This window comes from Pseudoliparis swirei, chromosome 23 (genome assembly GCF_029220125.1).
Source record: "Pseudoliparis swirei isolate HS2019 ecotype Mariana Trench chromosome 23, NWPU_hadal_v1, whole genome shotgun sequence".
NCBI lineage: Eukaryota > Metazoa > Chordata > Actinopteri > Perciformes > Liparidae > Pseudoliparis > Pseudoliparis swirei.
In genome coordinates this window covers 10589261-10611347 of record NC_079410.1, presented here as the reverse complement: position 1 = coordinate 10611347, position 22087 = coordinate 10589261, and the positions used below count along the sequence as shown (strand labels likewise).

The 22087-nt window shown below is 41.9% G+C and overlaps 4 protein-coding genes across 6 annotated transcripts; 1 reads left to right on the top strand and 3 right to left on the bottom strand.

Annotated features, from left to right (window-relative positions):
• Positions 1-739: 739 nt before the first annotated feature.
• Positions 740-6027, bottom strand: LOC130188913 (cytochrome b-c1 complex subunit 2, mitochondrial). The gene is made up of 14 exons (XM_056407477.1): positions 5921-6027; positions 4542-4643; positions 4279-4428; positions 4070-4134; positions 3900-3956; positions 3683-3807; positions 3117-3214; positions 2966-3023; positions 2479-2574; positions 2191-2390; positions 2002-2082; positions 1834-1910; positions 1600-1753; positions 740-1057 (listed from the first exon to the last, which is right to left on the bottom strand). The coding sequence occupies exons 1-14, from the start codon at positions 5951-5953 to the stop codon at positions 974-976; spliced, it is 1380 nt and encodes a 459-aa protein (XP_056263452.1). The 5' UTR covers positions 5954-6027; the 3' UTR covers positions 740-973.
• A 723-nt stretch (positions 6028-6750) lies between these two features.
• si:ch211-256e16.3 (kelch-like protein 2) lies at positions 6751-11731 on the bottom strand. Of its 2 annotated transcripts, XM_056407476.1 has the most exons (12): positions 11565-11731; positions 11069-11354; positions 10853-10987; positions 10568-10759; positions 9981-10124; positions 9467-9653; positions 8815-8961; positions 8546-8674; positions 8125-8301; positions 7886-8032; positions 7633-7798; positions 6751-7325 (listed from the first exon to the last, which is right to left on the bottom strand). In XM_056407476.1, the coding sequence occupies exons 2-12, from the start codon at positions 11324-11326 to the stop codon at positions 7202-7204; spliced, it is 1806 nt and encodes a 601-aa protein (XP_056263451.1). In that variant the 5' UTR covers positions 11327-11354; positions 11565-11731; the 3' UTR covers positions 6751-7201. The 2 variants fall into 2 exon arrangements, with proteins under 2 accessions (XP_056263451.1, XP_056263450.1); XM_056407475.1 differs by having other exon boundaries at positions 11069-11731.
• A 337-nt stretch (positions 11732-12068) lies between these two features.
• anks4b (ankyrin repeat and sterile alpha motif domain containing 4B) lies at positions 12069-14990 on the bottom strand. 2 transcript variants are annotated; one of them, XM_056407517.1, is made up of 2 exons: positions 14707-14990; positions 12069-13612 (listed from the first exon to the last, which is right to left on the bottom strand). In XM_056407517.1, exons 1-2 carry the CDS (start codon positions 14865-14867, stop codon positions 12481-12483), a joined length of 1293 nt encoding a protein of 430 aa, XP_056263492.1. In that variant the 5' UTR covers positions 14868-14990; the 3' UTR covers positions 12069-12480. The 2 variants fall into 2 exon arrangements, with proteins under 2 accessions (XP_056263492.1, XP_056263493.1); XM_056407518.1 differs by having other exon boundaries at positions 12069-13632; positions 14707-14734.
• Positions 14991-15959: 969 nt separating this feature from the next.
• On the top strand, positions 15960-21963 carry slc25a17l (solute carrier family 25 member 17-like). The gene is made up of 9 exons (XM_056407921.1): positions 15960-16321; positions 16440-16500; positions 18210-18276; positions 18518-18672; positions 18975-19091; positions 19178-19323; positions 19692-19787; positions 20393-20475; positions 20581-21963. Exons 1-9 carry the CDS (start codon positions 16247-16249, stop codon positions 20726-20728), a joined length of 948 nt encoding a protein of 315 aa, XP_056263896.1. The 5' UTR covers positions 15960-16246; the 3' UTR covers positions 20729-21963.
• Positions 21964-22087: the final 124 nt, after the last annotated feature.

Sequence of the window (22087 nt, the reverse complement as noted above, 5' to 3'; positions counted from 1 at the left end):
TTATCTTAAATTATTTATGTATAATTATTAAATAATAATAATTAAATAATAAATAATATTTATAAGTCAAAAATAGGCTGTATATTGTTCCTTAATATTTTTCATCTCTGTCCGACATGAACATCTTAAAAATGTTGCCTCTTGAATAAAGACTTTAAAACAGGAAGAGGACCAATGGCTGATCAGCTCAAAGAGGACCAATGGCTGAGCAGCTTAAGGAGGACCAATGGCTGAGCAGCTTGAAGAGGACCAATGGTTGAGCAGTTTAAGGAGGACCAATGGTTGATCAGATTAAGGAGGACCAATGGCTGATCAGCTTGAAGAGGAATGAATAAACTGAGCCATCAGCAGGAGGAATGAGTGAACTGTTGTGCAATATGCATGATACTTATTTTAGCTGAATAGTTCAAAAGCCACACAATACAAAAGAACAAGGTATTTAAAAAAAAGGATCAACTAATTTTAGGTTACAAGGCCAGAATATCCAGTAATATAGATGTGTATATATATAATACAAAAACAATATTAATCCCCCCCCCCTACCCCAAAACAAGAACTCTTCGGATATACACGATTCACGTGGTTGACCTATTTTTATATAAAAACGGCGAATTTCATGAAAGGTGACACGTCTGCAGGTATGTTTAAACCACTAGAAGACCCTCATACTCTTTATTCAGCGATGAATGATGAGTATATCTGGATTTATGCCTAATTACAAATCCAAGCAACAACGAGCAGTTATTATGGTCTTTAATTTACATAGATATACAGTTAAATTTACAAAAACAAAACAAAAGAGAAATTGCATTATGATCGCCTGGCTCTCCGTTGGTGCTTACAGGACAGACTACAAATGATTGGTGACATCAAATGAATAGTTGCAGGAAACTGGCTTTGCGGTATCTTTCCTCTGCAAGCAGCCAGGCACAGCATGACCAAGTTCAAAATCATCTGTTCTTCGACTTTATCTTCATACTTCATCCACAAATGGTGCATTCGCCAGTTGTCCACTAGCAGCCATGGTCTTCTTGCCATCAACAAATGATTTTGCAGCCTGTAAATAGAGAAGAGAGTTTTAAAATGTACTGCTTAGTTAGTTCTTATGTACAGTACATAACACAGTACACAACTCCATATACTGTCATTAAAAGTAGTATCTATATGTATGTTTGAACACACACATACATCTGCATTCTTACAATTAATAAACTTAACATTTTTGGAACTACATGTTTTTGTATTTATCTCGAGTTATTTCTGTATTCCACACAGTTACATTGGTCAAAAAGTTTAGCACAGTCTTTGGCTAAAAGTGAAATAAAAGATACATTATCACCATATAAAGGTGTTATCATGAACAGGTTAGCAACAGTTGCCTCTTTACTCATTCAGCAGATATGAAGCAACATTGACATGTCGACCCATGATTGAAAGCTGTGTCGGGGCTCCACCAACTCCTCAGAGAAATACCTGTTTCTTTAGCTGATTAATGCTCCACTATGTTCACCAGCTACTCGATTAATGCATCTATGTGATTTGGTCTAGGACAGGTAGCGTATAGGGCATGAAAAAAAGAAGAAGAAAGAAGACACTTACCATGATCACATCGTCATGGGTAACGGCATCTACAGCCTGGAGAACAGCTTCAGGGAGCTGGTACGCTGCGGTGTTCAGAGCCTGAGCTCCGATCTCCTCCAGCAGACTGTCAGAGCTTTCTAATGACATCAGGTACTCTGATTTCACCTGGTTCCTAGGCAGAAACACACACACGTTAATATGTTGGTACACAGCTGCTTCACCTCCATGTCCAGCGTTACCAAGTGAACTCACTTTGCTCTGGTGAGGTCCGCCTCCGATACATTTCCCTCAGCCACGCCTCTCACTTGAGCAACGGCAGCTTTGATCACCTACACAGACGACGGCAACAAGCAACACATTTTAGATGCAGTTACATTTGTTTTGTTTGTCTTCAAGAGAAGTGAAATTTAAAAAAATCACCTCTCCTGCGGAGCCAGCTTGTGCAATGGTGTAGACGCCGAACAAGCCGGAGTCAGAGTATGAGGCGTTGAAGGCTGTGGCCTGAAAGACATCCGACATTAGGAGACAAACTCTGCATCTATAACTAATGTAATACACTCTCCTTCAAAAAACCAACAATGCCTTACTACTTAATTTGTTTGTACTTACATCAAAGGGCTGTGTGGTAGCTTTGGCAATACCCTGGCTCAGTTTGCTGGTGCTGTTTGAGCCCCTCTTTACATGTGGCCCAGCTCCCAAGATCCTTTGCAGCACGCTGAAGACATTAGCCTCCGCGCTGCCAGTCACACCACCCTCACTGGTTATGAGTGCGTGCACCAGGTCGTCATTGTTTTGCACACGCAGCTCCCCTACACGCAAAGACAGATGCACAATAGCGTCAGGACGATAGATCTCAAAAGATGTGATGTCACTAAGTTCTGAAGTTAAAAATGTTACCTCCACGGTACACAGCCTTAGCTACAGGCCCTCCAGCCCCACTGCGGACACTCAGGAGCCCCTCCCCCAACTGCCTCAAGACGGAGTGCTTCACACCTGAATGCACAGATCAGACAAAACATACAACTGAAGTGGAACACAGAGCACCTTCGCGAACTCAAACACACCACACAAATAGAAACATCCAGAGGAGCATGAAGTGCACACCTGTCTGCTTACCGACAGAGTCGGCATTAGAACATGTTTAGAATCCCACATTATCACTGCTTGCCTCTGTAGATCCTACTAACTCTATGCCTGATGACATTTCAGAGGAGCGAGGACACACAGACACAGTTTACTTACATCAACATGATTTCAGAATGCCGACTAAACATTCATTGAAAAAAAAAAAAAAAAAAAAAAAAAAAAAGAGCAGTGAGAACCAAAACCTGATGAGTTTGGGAAGCAGCAGCGACAAATCGATGCAGTGCGACAAGACACTCACCAAGTCCCACAAGAGCCATTCTGCCACTGGTGAAATTGTCCTCCACAAATGAGTGCAGCTGCAAGAAGGCGACAAGGAGAGTTGTGTTAAGGTGTAAGAGCTGCATACACACCAACGAAGAACGAAAGGCTCCGTTATGAAAGATCCATACCTGTGTGGAGGAGACACGACCGACCATGTGGTCTGGGCAGTAAAGAGAGTTGGACAGGGCGTTTTTGTACGCTGCTTCATGCAATTTCTCAATTAAACCTGAGAAAGAAAATAGAAAAGGCCCCAAATTACACAAAGCAAGTCACCTGTAAAGTCACAGTAAACAACAGCTGGAGTGTCTTTAGTTTCAGCAACGAGACCTCTCTTCATCTCTCCATGGTTAGGGTTAAATTAATGAATTACACCTCCATTATTACACTTAAATAATTTTCGACCCATGTAACAAGAGAACAAACTATTTGAAGTCTGAACATTTGTTACTGTGTATTTAAGCATTATTGTTAGCATGATTATTAACAACCCACTAAGCACCATTTCTGTTCCCTCCGAAATTAAGAGGCCAAATTAGAAACTGCCAGTAAATAATGGACATGCGTTGGTCAGATCGCTACACATTTGATCCAATTGAACTTGACAAAGATGTGCTGATATGCTAGCAGGAAAAACCTCAATACAACAATATTTTGTTGAAGTTTGTTCGGAGCTGAACTGTTTACCGTTACTGACCTATCTGAGGACACTGCTGAGCCAGAGCCTTGTCGATCTTCACCCTGGACGTCAGGTCGTTCACCTCCCATGGCCGGAAGTCCTGAGCTGCAGTCACGTTGACCAAAAACTCAAATAATGAATCTCTGCGCACACATACAGATGAAGTAAAATTAACGCATACTGAGGCATCAACACAGGAGTAAAACAACATTATGGACTTGACATAAGGACTCACAGGTGATCTCTCAGGCAGTCTGCCGTGTAGACGGTGGTCTCCCTTGATGTTGTCACGCTGGAGATAAACAGATGACAACACAGTTGATTCAATGAGGTGGGCTACGTCACACTGGTATCTATTTATAGCAGGAAATGCATGGGCATTCAGTGTGTGCATGGTTCACTGACCTCAGGCTGCCCCCCAGTGCTTCTACACCGCGACAGATCTTGAAGGCAGACGCACCCCGAGTAGTCTACAAAACAACAAAAAGTTGTTGTGTAACCAGATCTAAAATCAGGTTGTGGGCTTGGGAAACTTGTCTTAGGATTTGCACTGCAAAAGTTAAATTAGAGCAAACTGTCCCCCACAATAAGCCGCGAAGAGAAGACAAAATTACCAGGTTTGCTGCCAGACGCAGCACATGAGAGACACCCTGATTTTCCACTGTCTCGTATCGGCTCCCGGCTTTTACGAACACGCCGACGCTGGACAGGGGAGAATTGTTCTCCAGCGATGCAACCACCAGACCCATTGGAAGCTTGGACACCTGAAGAAGCAAATAAGAACATGTTACTGAAAACTTGGAATCAAACTGTTAAGATAAATACACACATGTTCAGTTTGATACGCAACCGCTGCATAGTCGAGGGCGGCACCTACCTGGACATCTTGGGGAGAGAGAGGTGCCGATGATGTCGACGCGCGGCCTGCGAGGGGTTCAGTCAGAGCTTCGCTCCTCCTGGCTGCGGCATAGCAACGTTTCTGTGGGAAGGGGTGACACCTAATTCAAGTGGCGCCCAGTGCCCTCAACTCAACTCAGTGTTTCTGGGAGAAAGTGTTGCAGCGTCAATTATTGCAAAACATTTGGGTCCAGTTCAATAGCGGACTGGAAGAGGATTTACTTTCTTGCAAGCACTCCACTCGAGCGGGGTCACATTAGATCCCTAAAGAGTAACTGGACATCTAACGTTTCAGAGCAGCAGCTGTTGGCTACCTAACTCTGTTGTAAGGACACAAAGCGCTTGAGAGATTCCAGTGGTATCCTTTCCCCAACACCTCCTCCAAGGAATAATATTACACCTGAGGGGTCACCAGATAACCAACAGGAAATGAAAGCATTCAGTTGTTCAGTTTGCCAATACAATGTGTTTTTTTAAACATTATGTTCCTTTTATCTTTACGAATACTTGATAAATTCACCCCATGTTGCCTCTGAAGGTTATACAGATAAGATAAGGACCATAATAAATAAATCACTTTCCGATTGACCTGGTTATAACCAATGCTCAATATGTAACTATAGAAGGGAGAAAAGAGTCTATGAAACCGATTATGTTTGATAGTTTTACTATCAGATTCAGTTTAAACGCCTGCACACACACACACACACACACACACACACACACACACACACACACACACACACACACACACACACACACACACACACACACACACACACACACACACACACACACACACACACACACACACACACACACACACACACACACACACACACACACACTTGGCTGCGTCAGTGTAGTGCGACCCAACATGACCTGCGCAGCTTGAGACACTTTACACGAAGACGTGCACGTATGTGTGTCCTGTCAACAAAGCTGTCAGTTAAAATACCCGGATGTCACTAAACTAAAGAGGGTTGTTTACCTCGAAATTTCACGATCAAAACAAGTGATTCGTGAAGTTCAGAGATGACCTTCAGGTTGCATCCAGCTGAACCACAGAAGAAGCGACAGAGCTGAACAGAGCCAACAGACTACCGTACAGCACGCGCACCTCGCACTGAAACCCGTAACGTTGTCGCGGAACGAGTGTGGGATGTTTGACTCTACGCAAACCTGACGTTAGACAACTAGCTAGCTGGCTAGTTAGCTAGACAGCTCGGGAGCTAACTAGCCAGCAGGCTAACTGGAGCTAAACGCTCCTCGTGAGCAGGACGAGAGGAAAAAGCGGGCACCGGTCAGCCTCCAGAGGCCACACAACTCGGATGAAATGGAGGAAACTACGAAACTCACGGGGAGGATGTTAAGAGAGCGTATTCCTCTCATGGCTTCAGACTTTCTCCTTCAACCAGTACAGGAAAACAGATATGGCTGCTGACTGACGTATTACCCACAACCCACCGCTTCTCGCAGACAAGATGAACTCTCACGGCAAGTTGAGTTGGTAACACGCAATTTGACAAGCTATCGGATATGGAGGACAGAATGAATTAAGTATAACTAAATGCAAAAAAAGCATTTATATATTCCTGTATTTATTCATGCATTCATTTATACTTTATTCATTTTCGGTCCACCATAATCTGATTCTGTGTGAGCGCAGCTACCATACACTATTTAAAAACAGGTTTGCAAACAGTTTTACAGACAAAGTAATGATACTTTCATTTCGGTTAGATTTAGGTAGGCCCATTACTACCGAGAAAATAAAAACTATTACTTACAATTTGTTTTACTGCCCAAAATGAATGTCGGCGCGTGAGACATTGACTGTAGGGACTATGGAGTGTTTAAAAAAAACACCTAAAATATGTACATTTAATTTCAGGTATCTTCATCTACATGTTGAATGCAATGGCGATTTACAACCTGTATGTTTACAATTCATTTTTACTTCACGTCTTTGTTAGTTACATTACTACAATCGTAGCTCTTACATTTAGAACAGTGCAATAGTCTGAAACCATTAGTGTGGCTTTTTCCCCAGAGATGTCCACTGATTTTAAATATTCAGTGTTTAAAGAAACTAGTCTGTCCAGGTTAAAACAATTAAAATTAACAAAACAGGGCTCTTGGATTACAGTAAATGACACCAAACGGTTATTTGAAGAAAAAACTCACTATTAATTTAAAAGTCTTTATTAGAGTCCACATTTAAAGTTAGTAAAATATATGACGCACATGACATTACAAAAATACTCAATTACAAGAGGCAAGAAAATAATTCTTACAAAGTTTAATTACAAAAACACTGGTCACGTTTAAACAACTTTTTCACAGTTGACCTTTGAAAATATTCACAAGTAGATTCTTTGACAAATTTGGCATCTTTTGACAGCGCAAAATATTTACCGTTTTTAGGTCTTCGTCACAGGTAGTAAATAAATACGCCACAATATAATACAAAAATAAACTTTGTTGGCTGAGAAAGTGCTGACATTAAAACATTGAGCGAGTTCAGACTGCTTACAGAGTTGTCAATCAGTTACTTGAGCTCGACGACAATTCTTCCTTCTTCACCGTGCCAAAAGAGGGTTATTCCACAAGCAGTCGGAGTAAAAAAAAAAAAAGTTGTCACCATTGGTCCTTCCTCAGCTGGAGGGACACGCAGCTGAGCCAGCTGCGACTGGCGTGCAGCTCCCCGATGATCTCCCACGTGTCCGTCTCGTCACAGTACCTCTCGTTAGTCTCGAAATATCTGTGTGCAACAGGTGATTAGCATTAGAGAATATATATATTTTTTCTTTCTTTTTTTATGCACAGGAATTACATCAGCACCCTTTGCACTGCAATTAAACTGCACCAAGAAGATTAGATAAATTAGTCAGACTTCTAAACAGTTCTTTATATTTCTTGTTGTATAACTTTGATGTTTGAATGGATGCACAGAGGTAAAGTCAGTAAGTAAAATGGTTCTTGGGCTCTTGCACAAGTTCCTGCTGGCATTAGAGGAGCATTAGATTAACAAGCACTTTTTTTGTACATTTCCCAAATTGGCCCCTCACCTGTCCCAGCTTTGTGTTCCTCCCAGGACGTAGATCTTTCCATCTACCACGTCAGCAACAGGCCGGTAGCGTCGCTCCTTCATGGGGGCGCACATGGTCCACTGATCGGTCTTAGGACTGTAACACTCCACCTTATCGCTGTTCTCCGTCGAGGCGTGCCATCCACCTGGGAGAACCAGAGATTTACTTTGATTTCATGAAAGTTGTTGCTGCGTTATTGTTGTTGTTTAGCGGAATAAAGTGCATCACAGACCTATCGCGTAAATCTTTCCTTTGAGCATACATGCAACTGAACCAGAGCGAGCGATCTGCATGGGAGCAACCTCGGTCCATACAGAGGTTTTAGGGTTGTACACTTGGGTGAAGTCTGTGCCGTCACCATCCTCTAGAACCGCAACACCTAGCAGGACAGGAAAAACCAAATGTGTAAATCCTATGAATAAAAAGACAAACTCGAGAAAAATGTGCATGTGTGTCGACTGCGTTTCCTGCCAGTGACATAGAGAAGTCCATCCATGGCCACCACAGCGGGACTCGTGACGGCCATCTTGACAGACTTGGTGAACTGCCAGGAGTCGGTGTGAGGGTTGTAGCACTCCACCGAGTCCAGGCGAGAGCATCCCTCCCAGCCTCCCACTGCATACACAAAGCCGTCCAGCATCACCAGGCCTGAGCGTGAGGAACATTAAGGTCCAGTCACTGATAACACCATTTTACATAAAGGATCAGCGAATGCTCAGTTTCTTGGAATAGATTAGAGACTATTTACAGTTAATTTAAGACTGAAAATTATTTACATTAAACGAGTGGAAATAAGGTCGGAACTTGCAATTAATCATAAAAGGTCATTTTTGGCAAAGAAAGTTTGATGTGTAGTTCAGAAGTAGTGGCTGTCGTACGATGACTGCCTTACCCAACTCAGAACGAGCGACATTCATGGGAGCTATCTCCATCCAGGAGTCGACGCAGGAGTCGTAGCGCCACGCCTCGCGGCTGGCTGAGCCGTCAGGAAACTCTCCTCCCGCCAAATACAGGGTGGAGTCTCCAGAGACGCAGAGGACGGAAAGAAGAGCGTCATCGTCTGAGCTTCACTGATGCTCATTTCAGAGATCCCAATATGGATCTTTATTCACTCACTCATTAACATTTTCTTGAATTTAACTGAACCTCTCGTTTCCTCACCTGACACGGCGAGCCCGTGTCTGCTCACAGCGAAGGGCGGGCAGGACAGACTATTCCACCGATTAGTCACGAGATCAAAGCTCCCGACGCTGCGCAGCACCACCATGTCATCCTCCCGGTCAACTGTCAATATCACTTTAGCCTTCCCTGTCGTCATGGCAAGAGGAACAAAAAGGAGTGAGCCAAGGTATGCCGACTTTAGACATATAAATTGTCCCTCTGGGATACAAGACGCTTGTGTGTCGGGCGGCAACTAATGATTATTAATTTAGTCTTGTAGATTTTGTAAATGAAATAAAATTGTAAAAAACTTGTGTATTACTTTATATAGACAGGAAACAAAACAGGTCTAATTTATGTAGCCTAGATCTCATTTACACCAGACAATAAAATCCAGATCGTAGTTATTAAAACATTACATTTACACTCTGGAGGATCCATCCTAAATGCATTTTCTGTCTGGTCAAGCTCTATCAGATCGCAATAGTATCACCCAAAACACATTACAATGTAAGGTGCGAAGGGGGTCCAAGATCTGAAACTAGAAAGTACATATTTTTCAGGCTAAGCAAACATAAATGCATGATCTACAGATGGACAGAGATGCAGCCTCTACCCATAATGAAAACACATGGGATGAGCTTGTAAACACCTCTGGACCTGCGTAGCCTCACTCCAGGGAAGTAGAGCTCTCCACGGCGGTCCTTCAGCAGCATGTAGTCCTTCGCCTCAGAGATGAGCTTCTGGCACGCCTGGTTCTCCTTCACCACATCCAGAGACTCGATCACATCATGGAGGTAGTATGGGCTGATGAGCGGCAGCCGGATACATTCGAGCACCTTTGAGGAATGGGATAGAGATCTGATGACACCGACTGGTATCATTTCTAGTTGGAAAGTCACGGGGCTAAGTCAAAAGTATGTTGTCCATTATAAGGGATCCTCCTCTGTTGCTCTCCTGAAGGTTTCTTCCCTTTTTTTCCCCCTGAAGGGTTATTTGGGAGTTTTTCCTGGTCCGATGTGAGGTTTTGGGGCAGGGATGTCTATGTGTACAGATTGTAAAGCACTCCGAGACAAATTTGTAATTTGTGAAATTGGGCTATACAAATAAACTGAATTGAAACTGAATTGAATGAAATGGATGCACCCGAGCTGGTGTGAACTGACCTTTTCAAAGCTCTGTTTGCGAGTGGTACATGTATTCAACCACGACATGGCGGCCTCAAACACCATCTCCTCTTGAGGCACATTTAGAAAATCACTAGCAATGATTTCTGCGAGTTTGTCCACACAGAGAGACAGGAACTCGTCCTGGTGGAATAAAGGCACGAGAAGAAAATTATTATAATAATAATGCATTTCATTTTTTTCCGCACTCTTCCTTCAAAGAATCTCAGAGTGCCACACATATAGCAAAAACAAATAAAACCGATTAAAACATAGTTAAAGCAACCCATAAAAATAACAAAAATAAGAATGTAATAGCTGACAATTAATTAACTCAAGGTAAAAAATGCCTTCCTGAATAAAAAGGTTTTTAGGCCAGTCTTAAAAGAGTTCAGTGTCTGAGTTACCCTCAGGTGGTATAATTATAATGAATTGACAAACCAGTTAATTGACTAATCACTGAAATATATGTTCGTGTATACTTTTTTTCTTTTCTTTTTAAATCACCGGTCCAGAGAATGTAGAATTAATAATTAATACCGGCCAAGCTATAAGGAATTATCCATATCCCTCAGTCAGCATCTCACCTGCTGAGAAACAGCGCTGAAGTGCTCATGAATGTAGTCCATGCTTTGTTTCTCCAGAACCTTACAGGAATGGGCCTCAGCGAAGCAGTGGATGCCCACACAGTTAATCTCATCCATCTGACGCTCCATGAAACGACAGCAGGCTTCCTGCACGGCCATCACGTCCAGCAGGTTAGCCGCTGCCAGCAGCGCCTGGACCGAAAGAACACATCTTCTGCAAACACTCTTCAGGAACAGGGACAGTCACACAACAACAACAAAGGAGGATAAGGGCAGAGACTTTACCTGCACGTTTGCATTAGAAATGTAGACCTCTGACGTGTAGGCGTAGCTCACCAGCATGCCAAACATCTGAGGCTCAACTCCATTGATGGCAACACGCTCCTGCTTGGACTCAATCAGGTTAGTGGAAAACATGGCCTGGGGAGAAGAGAAAGACTCAATTTAGAGAGGTTTGTGTGTTGTAGTTTTATTTTAAACGAGTCAACATCCGGGGTTTACCTGGAAGTAGGAGCTGAAGGAGGCCAGCACGATGCGATGGCAGGGGAACTCCTGCCCCCCGCAGCACAGGGTCACGTCACAGAAGGCGTTGTTGAGCCGCAGGCTGTTCAGGCCCTGCAGCACCGTGTTGGGGTGACAGGCCTCCACGAATAGGTAGTCCTCGCTGCTCAGATGGAACAAGCCGGCGGCGGAGTCCTCCTCCTGCAACACCGTGGAGGGCGAGGGCGACCCGGCGCTGACGGCGATTATTTCAGACATGTCTCCCTTTGCGAGCCAAGCCTGCGAGCTGAGTGGAGGCAGACGAGACATGACAGTTACGGACGGCCACTTCAGGAGAAACCAACGGCTTGGATGTTAGTTGGCGAGGTAGTTAGTGCTCAGCAAGTTAGCGCTGTTTTAAGAGGGATGGACAGTCGCGAGAGAAGCAGAGAGAATATCCGAGATTGTTTATTTGCTCACGAATGAAGTTTAGCGGCGCACACGGGAGCCTCGTTACCTCTCAAGTTAAAGTAATCCGTCGGTTGAGCGAAACACACATCGGGTGCAGACAGGTGAGACCAGCTGTCACAGTGACGCGTATTATCTGTTGGGCATAATCGTGACCGCTACAGCGCGAGCACACTCTCCGTAGACTGTTGAGTGCGACCGGAACGACTAAGATTTAAAGTGTCTCGCCGGAAGTCCCTCCCACAGGTCAAGAGAACTTACCTCGGAGTACTTCCGGCTTTGCTTCAGCTCCTGCGCGTTCATTTAATTGAGACCTTTTATTGAGTGATAATTCGCAGTTCTGTTTCTTTCTCTGTTGAAGTTATTATTAAGGTTCCAAATCTGGTCACCACATGTATTTGTGCTGTGCATGTGATGTCAAATAGTGGAATTGTCTTTATTTATCTTGCAGTAAGGACCAGCATGTTCTCCCCAAATGGTCACAATGTGACTGTGTGACCAAACTGAAGTCCCCCTCAACGTAATGAAAACTATAGGACACAGACGCATCGTATTAACTGGGAGACAAAACCATTTTAATGTTTAATTTATTTGACATCATGTTGTCAACTGCAAACATGATCAGTAGGCCTACACATCTGCCACTGACACTGTTACCTCATTTATGATCAAAAACAGTCACACATTATGGACCAAAACATGTTTACAATGATAATGTGGCTTTAAGATCAAGTTGTTGGAGGTCATGCTGTTTGCAAATTGAATTTAACATGGATAATACTCAATTAACAGATTATTGCTAAAATAATATGGATTACAAGTTTTATACTTTTTGCAGTAGACATAGTTTTTAGAGGAACAGTTTGTTTTATACAGAAAATTAAACTCTTGGCTCTATTTACAACAAGTACAGATTCATTTTAGAATTCAAACTGGATTACAAATCACTGATAAAGTGTTTTAGATCACAGGGAGCTGTCCTTTATGATGCCAGGAGTCTCCAATGTGTTCTTTCTGCGGGAAACAGCTTCCAGGATCTTCTTCCTGGGTCCCAGCTGGATGCGAATGCCTTTCAGGTCTTCATCAGAGCAAAGCATCAGCGCCTCCAGGTCTAGGTGTTCTCTGCTGAATGCAAGAGCAAACTCTGGCAAGGAGATGGCAGACAAGAATACATCCAAAGGAGAGGTTTCCTCATCCTCCTCATCATCCAGTCCCAGATCTTCCTGATCCCAGGGCAGATCAGCATCCCCATTCCCCTCAAAGCCAGCGCCGTCTTCCTCTCCCTCTAACAACTCATTCTGAACAAGGTAGCCGAGGCTTTCGTTGTTCTCGCTCGTGATGTCCTCTGACTCCAGCCCTATTTTCTTCATGAAAATCAGACCTCCAAGACCGGGCCGATTGAAGATGGACTGTTTGACTTGGCCTGGCTCGTCGTTGTCATAGTCGTAGCTTGTCATTCCGTTTTCGTCTAACATGCTCTCATCCTGCTCATTAAAGACTTCCAGAAACTCTGGCTGCTCGGACGCTCCACTCTCCGGTTTGAGGAAAATAACGTTTCCATCCCCTCCCAACTGCTGCAGCGTGCCTTTATCTTTCTTCCCAAGCTTCTTCTGGAGGGTGCCCTTAACCCTGGCTGCAAGGGAGCCCGATTTGTCTGCAGCAATCATTTTGGAGAACTGCTCATTGACACTGGACATGGTACCACCGTCTGAGAATGCTGATGCCATGCTGGCCTCTGAGAGGGACCCAGTATCGCCCGCTCCACGTTGCATTTTATCCATCTTGCTCTGGTGTTTCTTCTTCACCTTCTCACACAGCTTTACACGCTTCTCCGCCTCCTTGATGGCCTCCTTCTTTAGATTGGCGACCTTCTTGGGGTTTTGGTTGGTCTGCTGTGAGGCGGCGGCGTCTAGAAAGCGCACGCAGTCCATGCGGTCACGAGACGCAGCAACGTCCATGGCCGTGTGGGATTCATTGTCCAGGGCAAAAAGGTTGGCACCAAAGTTGACCAGGAAGCTGAGGATGTGCATGTGGCCGTTCGCAGCAGCGTGGTGCAACGGGGTGTTTCCCCAGATGTCACTCCGGTTGGGGTCTCCTCTGTATGACAAAAAAGATATCTATTTTAAGTCAACAAAGGTAAATTTGTGCCACTCTCTATTGTATAAATATATATAATATATTAATGATTCCTCCTCTAGCCAGTTCATAAGCATCACAAAAACAAAATGTTTGATTTGATTTTTTTATATTTGATTTGATATACAAAATACACTTATTAAACACAATTATAAAGTGGGAATATGTATTCATAACATCCTGAAAGCTAAAGTACCTCAGATCAAGCTCAAGAATACACCCAAATACAACAAAATAGTTCAAATAAATGCATTTCCCAAAATGTCTAATTATTCCTTTAAATGTAAGGAAATCATTTTACATTAAGTATTTCATACACAAAATATACTCGCAACATAATAACTAAATCATATCAAACAGATAGCCTGATAAGTAAACTATTTCGATGTAAAGTCCTCCTGTGCCGTGCCTCAATGTCACAGCCATAAAAGTCCTGAGTTATGTTTTTGCAGCTTGTCATAAATCCCAGTGACCATAGCGGAAAAAGCTTCAGTCAATTTTGCCACGTAGGTTATGCGTGTGTTACACCCGACACACATCTTTTCTTAACCTAATTCTTCAGTAAGAATGTTGTTCAAGATGTAAGCCCGTCTTTTGTTGTTTTGAATGAAGGCAGGAGGTTGGCTGGGGTAGTGGGCAAAGATAAAGGGCTCTTTTGTTTCAGGTTTTCTTTGGCTGATTAAACATTTGGCTCAGCTCATTGGGGGGAAAGTGGAATTAAGTTTTAGCTCATTATTTTATGATGAAAAATGTGTTGAAAACCCCAGATGAAGTCATAAACAACTGTTTAGTGGTCATACAAATTTAAAAAGCATCAAACACGTCACTTTTTAGCCATTATATTCAATTGATTTTAGTTTAGTTTTGGAGCATCATACATACAATAGGAGAATTTGAAATAAAATGTATATATTTCTATGTCTTAGTGTAACAATACGGCCACAATTGCAAATATTTCAATTAGCATTAGAGAACTGAGGTGATAATCAAGGAGATACAGTTTATTTAGTTGTGAAATGAAGCCCAGGAAGTAAAGAGGAGTGTAACATGCTTACTCTCTGCTACATATGAGCTGAAGCGCATCGACATGTCCGTGGAAAGCAGCGAATAAGGTGGGAGTCATGCCATCTTCATCCGCAGTGTTCAGGTCCTTCCTCGTGGCCTCTTTTAAGAGGTCCAAGTATCCATCAATTGCTGCCTTATGGTACCGAGACATCTCTTCACAAAAGCAGAAAAAGTCCAAACAAATCTGTCAATTTCTTTCACTTTTTTCTCTCACACTCGAAACAGATTCACAGAATGACTCGACCGCAGATCTGCGAGCAAACAAAGTGGTCACTGGGCGTCAACGGATCAGCAGCTCAGAGCCATAAAACAAAAGCAAAGTCCAGTTCACTGCTGTCAGCTGCACAATAGATACATTCATATATATATATATATATATATATATATAAATATAAAAATGCACAACATATCCAAAGAATAGAATAGAATAATATTAAATTAACTAACAAAACAATAGTGCAAAGATGTAACCAAACAAACAAGTGCAACGGTGTTATAGTTGTGTGTGATTGATTTGGCCAGAGTTGATTTATTATAAAGTCGAATTGCAGTTGTGGAGGAATAATCTACATCTGTTATTGTGACACAAGCTAGATGAGTCTCTTGGAAACCAAAGTGCTCCGCTGTCCCTGCAATATAGGGGTGGACAGGGTGGTCCGGGTTAGCCAATATACTATTCGGAGAGTTGAACTACTTCCTATTAGTTATTTAAAGCTTAATTATTAAGTGTGGTCAGAGCAAGATTTCCAGGTGTTCTAGTACAATTCTGAGATACCTTTACAACATTTCTTTTGATTCTACTATATTTGTGTTACTACACATATATAGTTAGTATTTACTTCACAGATTAAGATACAATAATTTTATAAAATATGACACTTTATTAGATATTAAAGTGCAAAACAGTACACACATAGTAAGAGATACTTTCTCAACTGGGGTGATTTATAATATTAAATAGTTTGACTAGTTGAATAGTTAAATAGTTAGAAAAAGTAATATATACGTTTTATATGGAACTACAAATTCCTCCGTCACTGCACTAAACTTTTCTTTTTAATTAATAAATGAAAAAATAAACTATCCATTTATTTATTTTAAAATTATTATAGAATATTTGTGTTCTTTTTATTATTTATTTTTAATCCACGTCTACAGCTCCGTCGGCAGGTGGCTCTAATGAATGTTAACGGCATGCTAAACGCCATTAAAATACGAAGAAGAAGAAGAAGACGTGGGAGAACCGACGAAGAAGAAGCTGTCAACCCGGTCCGACCGTTCTCAGCCAATGTATGGGACTGAGAGGAAACATTGTTGACACTTTTCTTTCTAAATTGCGTTTTGTTTTAAGTCGCATTTCCGTTTTTAAAACACCATGGAGTTTGAGCTGTGACTGTTTCCGTAACTTCCGTGAACGCAGCGAGTTAAGAAACACACCGAGAACTAGCTTCCACTCTTCGGCTCGCTGCGCGGTTACTTCCCGGTGTTTGGCTCTGTGCGCGGTGGTCTGACCGGGAGAGACAGGCAGAGATGTCCGGCAGCGGGGGATTGGCTGACGGCCTTCTATCCTACGAGACGCTGGTTCACGCTGTGGCAGGTGCAATGGTGAGCAGGGAGACCAGTGCAGTACACACAGATGTATAAGAAGTGAAGAAAACAACCGTTTTTACTTGACTGAGACATTTATTTAGTTTGATTACAATGGGTTGTGTGTGTTTTCTAGGGGAGTGTGACGGCGATGACGGTCTTCTTTCCTCTGGACACAGCCAAAAGCAGACTGCAGGGTGAGCTGGAGGTGTTCATGAGTTTAGTGTGAAGTTCCTCTTCCTTATGGAGCAACTATACTGTGCTGCACTACTAGAACAAGATGACCTGACTTTTAGTGTAACTTTTATTTATTTATGATTGTGTATACAGCTTTACTTTTGATTATCTGTGTGACTTTATGCTCTTGAAAGGTGCTCTGTAAATATATATATTTACTTACTCGCCTGATGAACCCCTTTTGTTGACTTTTGGTTTGTTACTCTTAGTTTTTTTTTCTGTACATTTTGAAGTCTTACACTCGAGTCAAGATAACCCTGAAGGCATCGCCTGGGGTATTTACTTCTGAGAAAGGACTTAAAATGACTTAAGTATAAATGAATAAATAAATGAATGCATGAATAAATACAAGAATAAATAAATAAATGCTTAAATAAATGTATAAATAAATACAAGAATAAATGTATAAATACAGAAATAAATACAGGAATGACTAAATATAAGTTGTAACTCAACAGGACATCATTAAATAAATGTATTTCTACATGTCTGTATTTCTTCATTTATTTATAGCTCTATTTATGTGTCCACACGTATTTCTTCATTTATTTATGTGTGACATTTATGTGTCCGTATATTCAAATGAGCTGGGGCGCGCTGTGTGGCCGCCGAGAGCAGCCTGATCTCGACAGGACTTTTTGAAATGCTCCGCTGGCTCTGACGTCTCCGTAGCGGCTAAACATGAGATATAATTAGGTTTTGGAGGATCTAAAGAGCACAAAGAGTTTATTATTTATTAAAAGATAACGTTACGTCAATTTGACTGAGGGTTAGATTCATAACTTCATATTGTAGCGACCCTGGGTCAGGAAAGCTACGAGACGTTGTATAGTTATTACCGTTTATTCGTAGCCTACGCCAAACAACAGTGAACACCGCAACACATTCTACTCCACTGTAAAGTATTTTACAGTGAATAATTGGAGTCAATTCATGAGCAAGAACAGTTGATGTGGTGACGTCACAAGACCAGAAAGACCGTCCTGCGTCCTCGAGAGTCCGGACTCCCAAGACCAGACTCCAAAAGAACACGAGTCTGTACTCAGTGTACTTGGAATTGATAAACGGCTGAAGTAAAAAAGCTGTCTCGGCTAACTTCTGCTAACGGTGAGCTGAGCGAGTCAACTTCAGCTTCATGTGCGAGGCAGAAATAGTAGAGCATAACACAACACACCAGGTGCATCACACTCCTGTGACCAATCATGCTTTAGACAGAGGTTCGGACCGCCCCAGCTCATTTGAAAATACGGACACGTAAATGTCACACATGAATAAATGAAGAAATACGTGTGGACACGTAAATAGAGAAATAAATAAATGAAGAAATACAGAAATGTAGAGATATATTTATGTAATGATGTCCTGTTGATTTATAACGTATATTTATTAATTCCTATATTTATTTATTTATTTATACATATATTTAAGCATTTATTTATTTATATATACATTTATTTAAGCATTTATTTATTTATGCATTTATTTATTTATTCCTATATTTATTCATGCATTTATTTATTGATACTTAAGTCATTTTGAGTCCTCCATACTCCAAAGACACAGAAAATGTTCTCCAACCATTGAGGTTGAGTAGAACTCCTCGTGTCCCGTAATCCTGGTAGAGCTGCCTGTTGTCTGACTTATCCCACCATTGTGTTGTTTTTTTCAGTGGATGAGAAGAGAAAGTCTAGCTCCACCCACGTCATCCTGGCTGAGATAGCAAAAGAAGAAGGCCTGTGAGTAAAGTTCAGGGTTAAATTGATTTTGAATTCTGGCTGTTTTAATTGTCTTATCTAGAGTTGAAACAGTTGATCATTCAGTTAGTATTTAGTTGATCATCAAGTAGATTATTATTAATCATTGTTAATTATTGATCATTTTAAAAATAAGAAATGCCAAAATATTCTCTGGATTTCTTTTCTCCAGTGTGAATACGTGCCTAGTTTTCTAACTCTGACTCTCCATCTTTTCTCCCAGTCAGTCCCTGTACAGAGGCTGGTTACCGGTCATCTCCAGCCTCTGCTGCTCCAACTTTGTTTACTTCTACACCTTCAACACCCTGAAGAAGCTGGCGGCGTCGAATGCAGGGAAGTCCAGACCCGGCAAAGACTTGCTCATGGGGGTCGTATCAGGTCAGAACTAATAATTATTCAACACCTGACTCGAGGGTTTTGACTGAAGGACTTAAAGGAGCCGTGTGGCGTTTTGATTGACAATCAACACATCTTTTATAGAAATATAATTTATTTTCTGTTGATTGAATCATTTAAATCCATGTTTCCTAGCTGGCAGTCTCCCTCCCTACTTTAGTTGGTAATGCCACCTGTTGATCCGTGGAACACTGTGAACGTGTATCACTGCTGGAGGTCAACAACTCCACGCGGTACCTTTTTAGGAACGATTTGAGAAAGCTAACGATTAGTTGTTCCTTCAGGGATGGTGAATGTGATCCTGACCACTCCCATGTGGGTGGTCAACACTCGACTGAAGCTGCAGGGAGCAAAGTTCAGGGACGAAGACATCCAGCAAACCCAGTATAGGGGCATCTTTGGTGTGTGAGATATATCCGTCTTACTGTTCAGTTTTTTTTCTTCTTCTTCTTGCTGCACAGTTGTAAAACCCTGCTTGTCCACTCAGATGCTTTCTCCCAGATCATAGCCAATGAGGGTGTGGCAATGCTGTGGAACGGCACTTTGCCCTCTCTTATCCTCGTCCTCAACCCGGCCGTGCAGTTCATGTTTTATGAGGCCATGAAGAGGAAGGCTGGCGAGGGAGGGAAGAAGGTGAGAGGACGCGGACGTTGTTGTGTAGAATACTACGTTATCCAAGCTAATCTATGAGCTCCACCTCCTGTTTGAGGCGGTTGACTTTTGTTCAAATGTAGTCAAGGGAGTCAAAGAAAACAACATCAAACTCTAAAAAACAAGCATCCTGAGTTTGACCTCTTCGTGGACTGTCTGTATGAAATGTAACGGCAATCCATTGACAGACGGACATCTCTGAAGCCATCGTGTGGCTATAGGGTCCGTTTGTTTGGCTGTGACCCGTTTGCCATTTTATGTTTTGATCATACGATAGATCTAATAGTTCTATAAATGTTCAAGCAGCAACACTGGATATGATTGGATTCAATCTCTGTCTCCGACCACAGATTTCCTCAGCAGAGATCTTTCTCATCGGAGCCGTTGCCAAGGCCGTTGCTACCACGGCAACATATCCTCTTCAGACAGTTCAGGCCATCCTGAGGGTAAATATTAACCTATATTGACCGCAACCTTTTTGTTTACTTTTTCAAGATATCTCACACATTATGTGAGAGGATATTCTCTATATATTTTGTTCTTTTATCGATATTGTCACATGTGGTGGCAAGACAAGAATAAAGCAGCATTCAAACTTAATTAGAAAAAAAACCCCAGAAAGATATATAGAAAATCTATGTATAAAAGTTCAACATCTTTCTATGAGTTTGACAAGCTCTATTTAATGTTTCACAGCTACTGTATATAGCCATTCCTCTTGTATATACTTTAAGTCACTTTCAAAACTTCTTAGACCGTTGCACTGTTTGTTCTGTACTGCACTGTTTTGTTTTATTTGTTCTGTTTTGTATTGTGTTGTAATGTATATTTTGTGTAAGCACTGAGAGACACTTTACCAAGTCAAATTCCTTGTTTGTGCAAACTACTTGGCCAATAAAACTGATTCTGATTCTGATTCTGATTAAGCGCTTTGTAATCGCTTTATATGACGGGCCGTGCAGATTTGATTGGTGTAGATTATCTTTGAGATCTCCAGTCGCTCATCTAATTGAAAAAAATCAAGCTAACCTGCCGAACGCTCTTTCCTCAGTTCGGCCAGTACAAAGGTGATGGTAGGGGCGGCCTGATTGGAGGCCTCTCAAACATCTTCTCCCTGCTCATGGACCGAATCAAGTGAGTGCAGCCACGAACATAAACGCTTCCACTGACCCAGAGAGCCCACTGGTGAGGCTGCTGCCTTCAGCTCCTCCTTCAGACACGTCTTCCTCTCGCTCACAGGAGGTACGGTGTTCTTGGTTTGTACAAAGGCCTGGAGGCCAAGCTGCTGCAGACGGTACTGACGGCCGCCCTCATGTTCGTGGTCTACGAGAAGATCACTGCTGCTACCTTCAAAGTCATGCGCCTGAACCAGAAACTGAAGCGGTGAACAAACGCCTACTTGAATGCAGCAGTGCGTTGGTACATGTTTGTTTTTTTAACAATGCCTACCGATCATATGTTGAAGCCAGGAATTGATTCATTCATGTAAACGTTGCAACAAGAGGTGGGATTGGTGCCCAAAACAAAGACCATGAGCAGAGCCGGGGGCGATACTTCTAATACCCTCTTTTTTTAACCTCTAACTAGTTTCATGTGTGCAAACTGTTCTTGATTTGATCTCTGTTGAAATGGTGACCTTACCAGCTGAGATTTTTTATTTTCTCAGTATTTTCTCACAATACTACTTAAAGGGAAAGTGGAAATCATTTGGGGAAATCACTAAACCCCTATTTGCTTTCTTCCAGAGAGATTGAGAGAAGATGGACCAAACATTAAATAGGACTCCTGGGAATTTCTGATCCTGAACAAGTAATAGTTTGCCCCGTAAAATGGGGTTTTGAAGGTTTTAAACTACAACCGGTGAATAAGTGATCTTTAGGGGTGCTGGTTGGTTTTGTTAACCAGCTAGCTCAGCTGTCTTTGTGCTACGCTAAGTTATATAACTGCTGCAGCTTAACTTCAACCGCTTCAAACTCGAGAGTGGTAGCAATCTTTTCATCGACATCTCAAATTTATTGAAATAAAAGCTTATTTCCCCAAATGAAAAAATGTTCCTTAAACTTTAGGGACTTGCTACAAATGATGATAGCAATAAGATAAGCTCCCACTTCCAGTAGGTGTTGCCTTCATTCCTCACACTTGTCTTGTGTTTTAACTGTGAATTTAACTGAGTTTATAGAATCTTCATGGAATTCCTGCTAGATGGCTGTTTGTTTTTCTTCTTCTTTGCTTCTTTGTTATGATGTCATTATTGCACACAGATCAGCAGTATCCACAATATGCTTAAAAGGGAGAGAAGCTCCCATATGTATAAACTCCATGTGTAAAATCTGCTCTGAAAGGTCTGAATTTAAACAATTATAATATATTAAGTAAACATGAATGAGTACCTAACAATACAGTGTGAAACTTACATGTTTACAAATACTACAGTAGGGGCGAAGCGCCTCTAAATATATCTTAAACTGTGATGACTGTTGACGATTTACACAAATCCATGATGGACTCAACTGCTTACAGTCGACCCGATTGTATTGATCTGTATGAACTTTTAGTCTTATCTGTGTCCTTTATGCAGTGTTGGGTATTCAATATTTCAGTAAATGAAAGTATGTTTTGCCACGGTGCTTCTTCTCTGATTTGGGGAAATTCTGCTGCCTTTCACCTTGAAACCGTTTCACTGGTTGTTCAATTTGTTAACTTGAGTTTGAATCATTACAAGATCCGCTGCTCTCAATATTAGCTT

Coding starts and splice junctions, on each gene's coding strand:
- LOC130188913 (XM_056407477.1), bottom strand. CDS start 5,953: ATGAGAGGAATACGCTCTCTTAACATCCTCCCC. Junction 4,644..5,920: donor GCTCTCTTAACATCCTCCCC/GTGAGTTTCGTA, acceptor CCCTTCCCACAG/AAACGTTGCTATGCCGCAGC. Junction 2,575..2,965: donor AATGGCTCTTGTGGGACTTG/GTGAGTGTCTTG, acceptor CTGTGCATTCAG/GTGTGAAGCACTCCGTCTTG.
- si:ch211-256e16.3 (XM_056407475.1), bottom strand. CDS start 11,377: ATGTCTCGTCTGCCTCCACTCAGCTCGCAGGCTTGGCTCGCAAAGGGA. Junction 8,033..8,124: donor TGGACTTCTCTATGTCACTG/GCAGGAAACGCA, acceptor CTGTCCTGCTAG/GTGTTGCGGTTCTAGAGGAT. Junction 7,799..7,885: donor AGGAAAGATTTACGCGATAG/GTCTGTGATGCA, acceptor TGGTTCTCCCAG/GTGGATGGCACGCCTCGACG.
- anks4b (XM_056407517.1), bottom strand. CDS start 14,867: ATGTCTCGGTACCATAAGGCAGCAATTGATGGATACTTGGACCTCTTA. Junction 13,613..14,706: donor CAGCTCATATGTAGCAGAGA/GTAAGCATGTTA, acceptor TTTGTCATACAG/AGGAGACCCCAACCGGAGTG.
- slc25a17l (XM_056407921.1), top strand. CDS start 16,247: ATGTCCGGCAGCGGGGGATTGGCTGACGGCCTTCTATCCTACGAGACG. Junction 18,673..18,974: donor GCTCATGGGGGTCGTATCAG/GTCAGAACTAAT, acceptor TTGTTCCTTCAG/GGATGGTGAATGTGATCCTG. Junction 20,476..20,580: donor CTGCTCATGGACCGAATCAA/GTGAGTGCAGCC, acceptor TCTCGCTCACAG/GAGGTACGGTGTTCTTGGTT.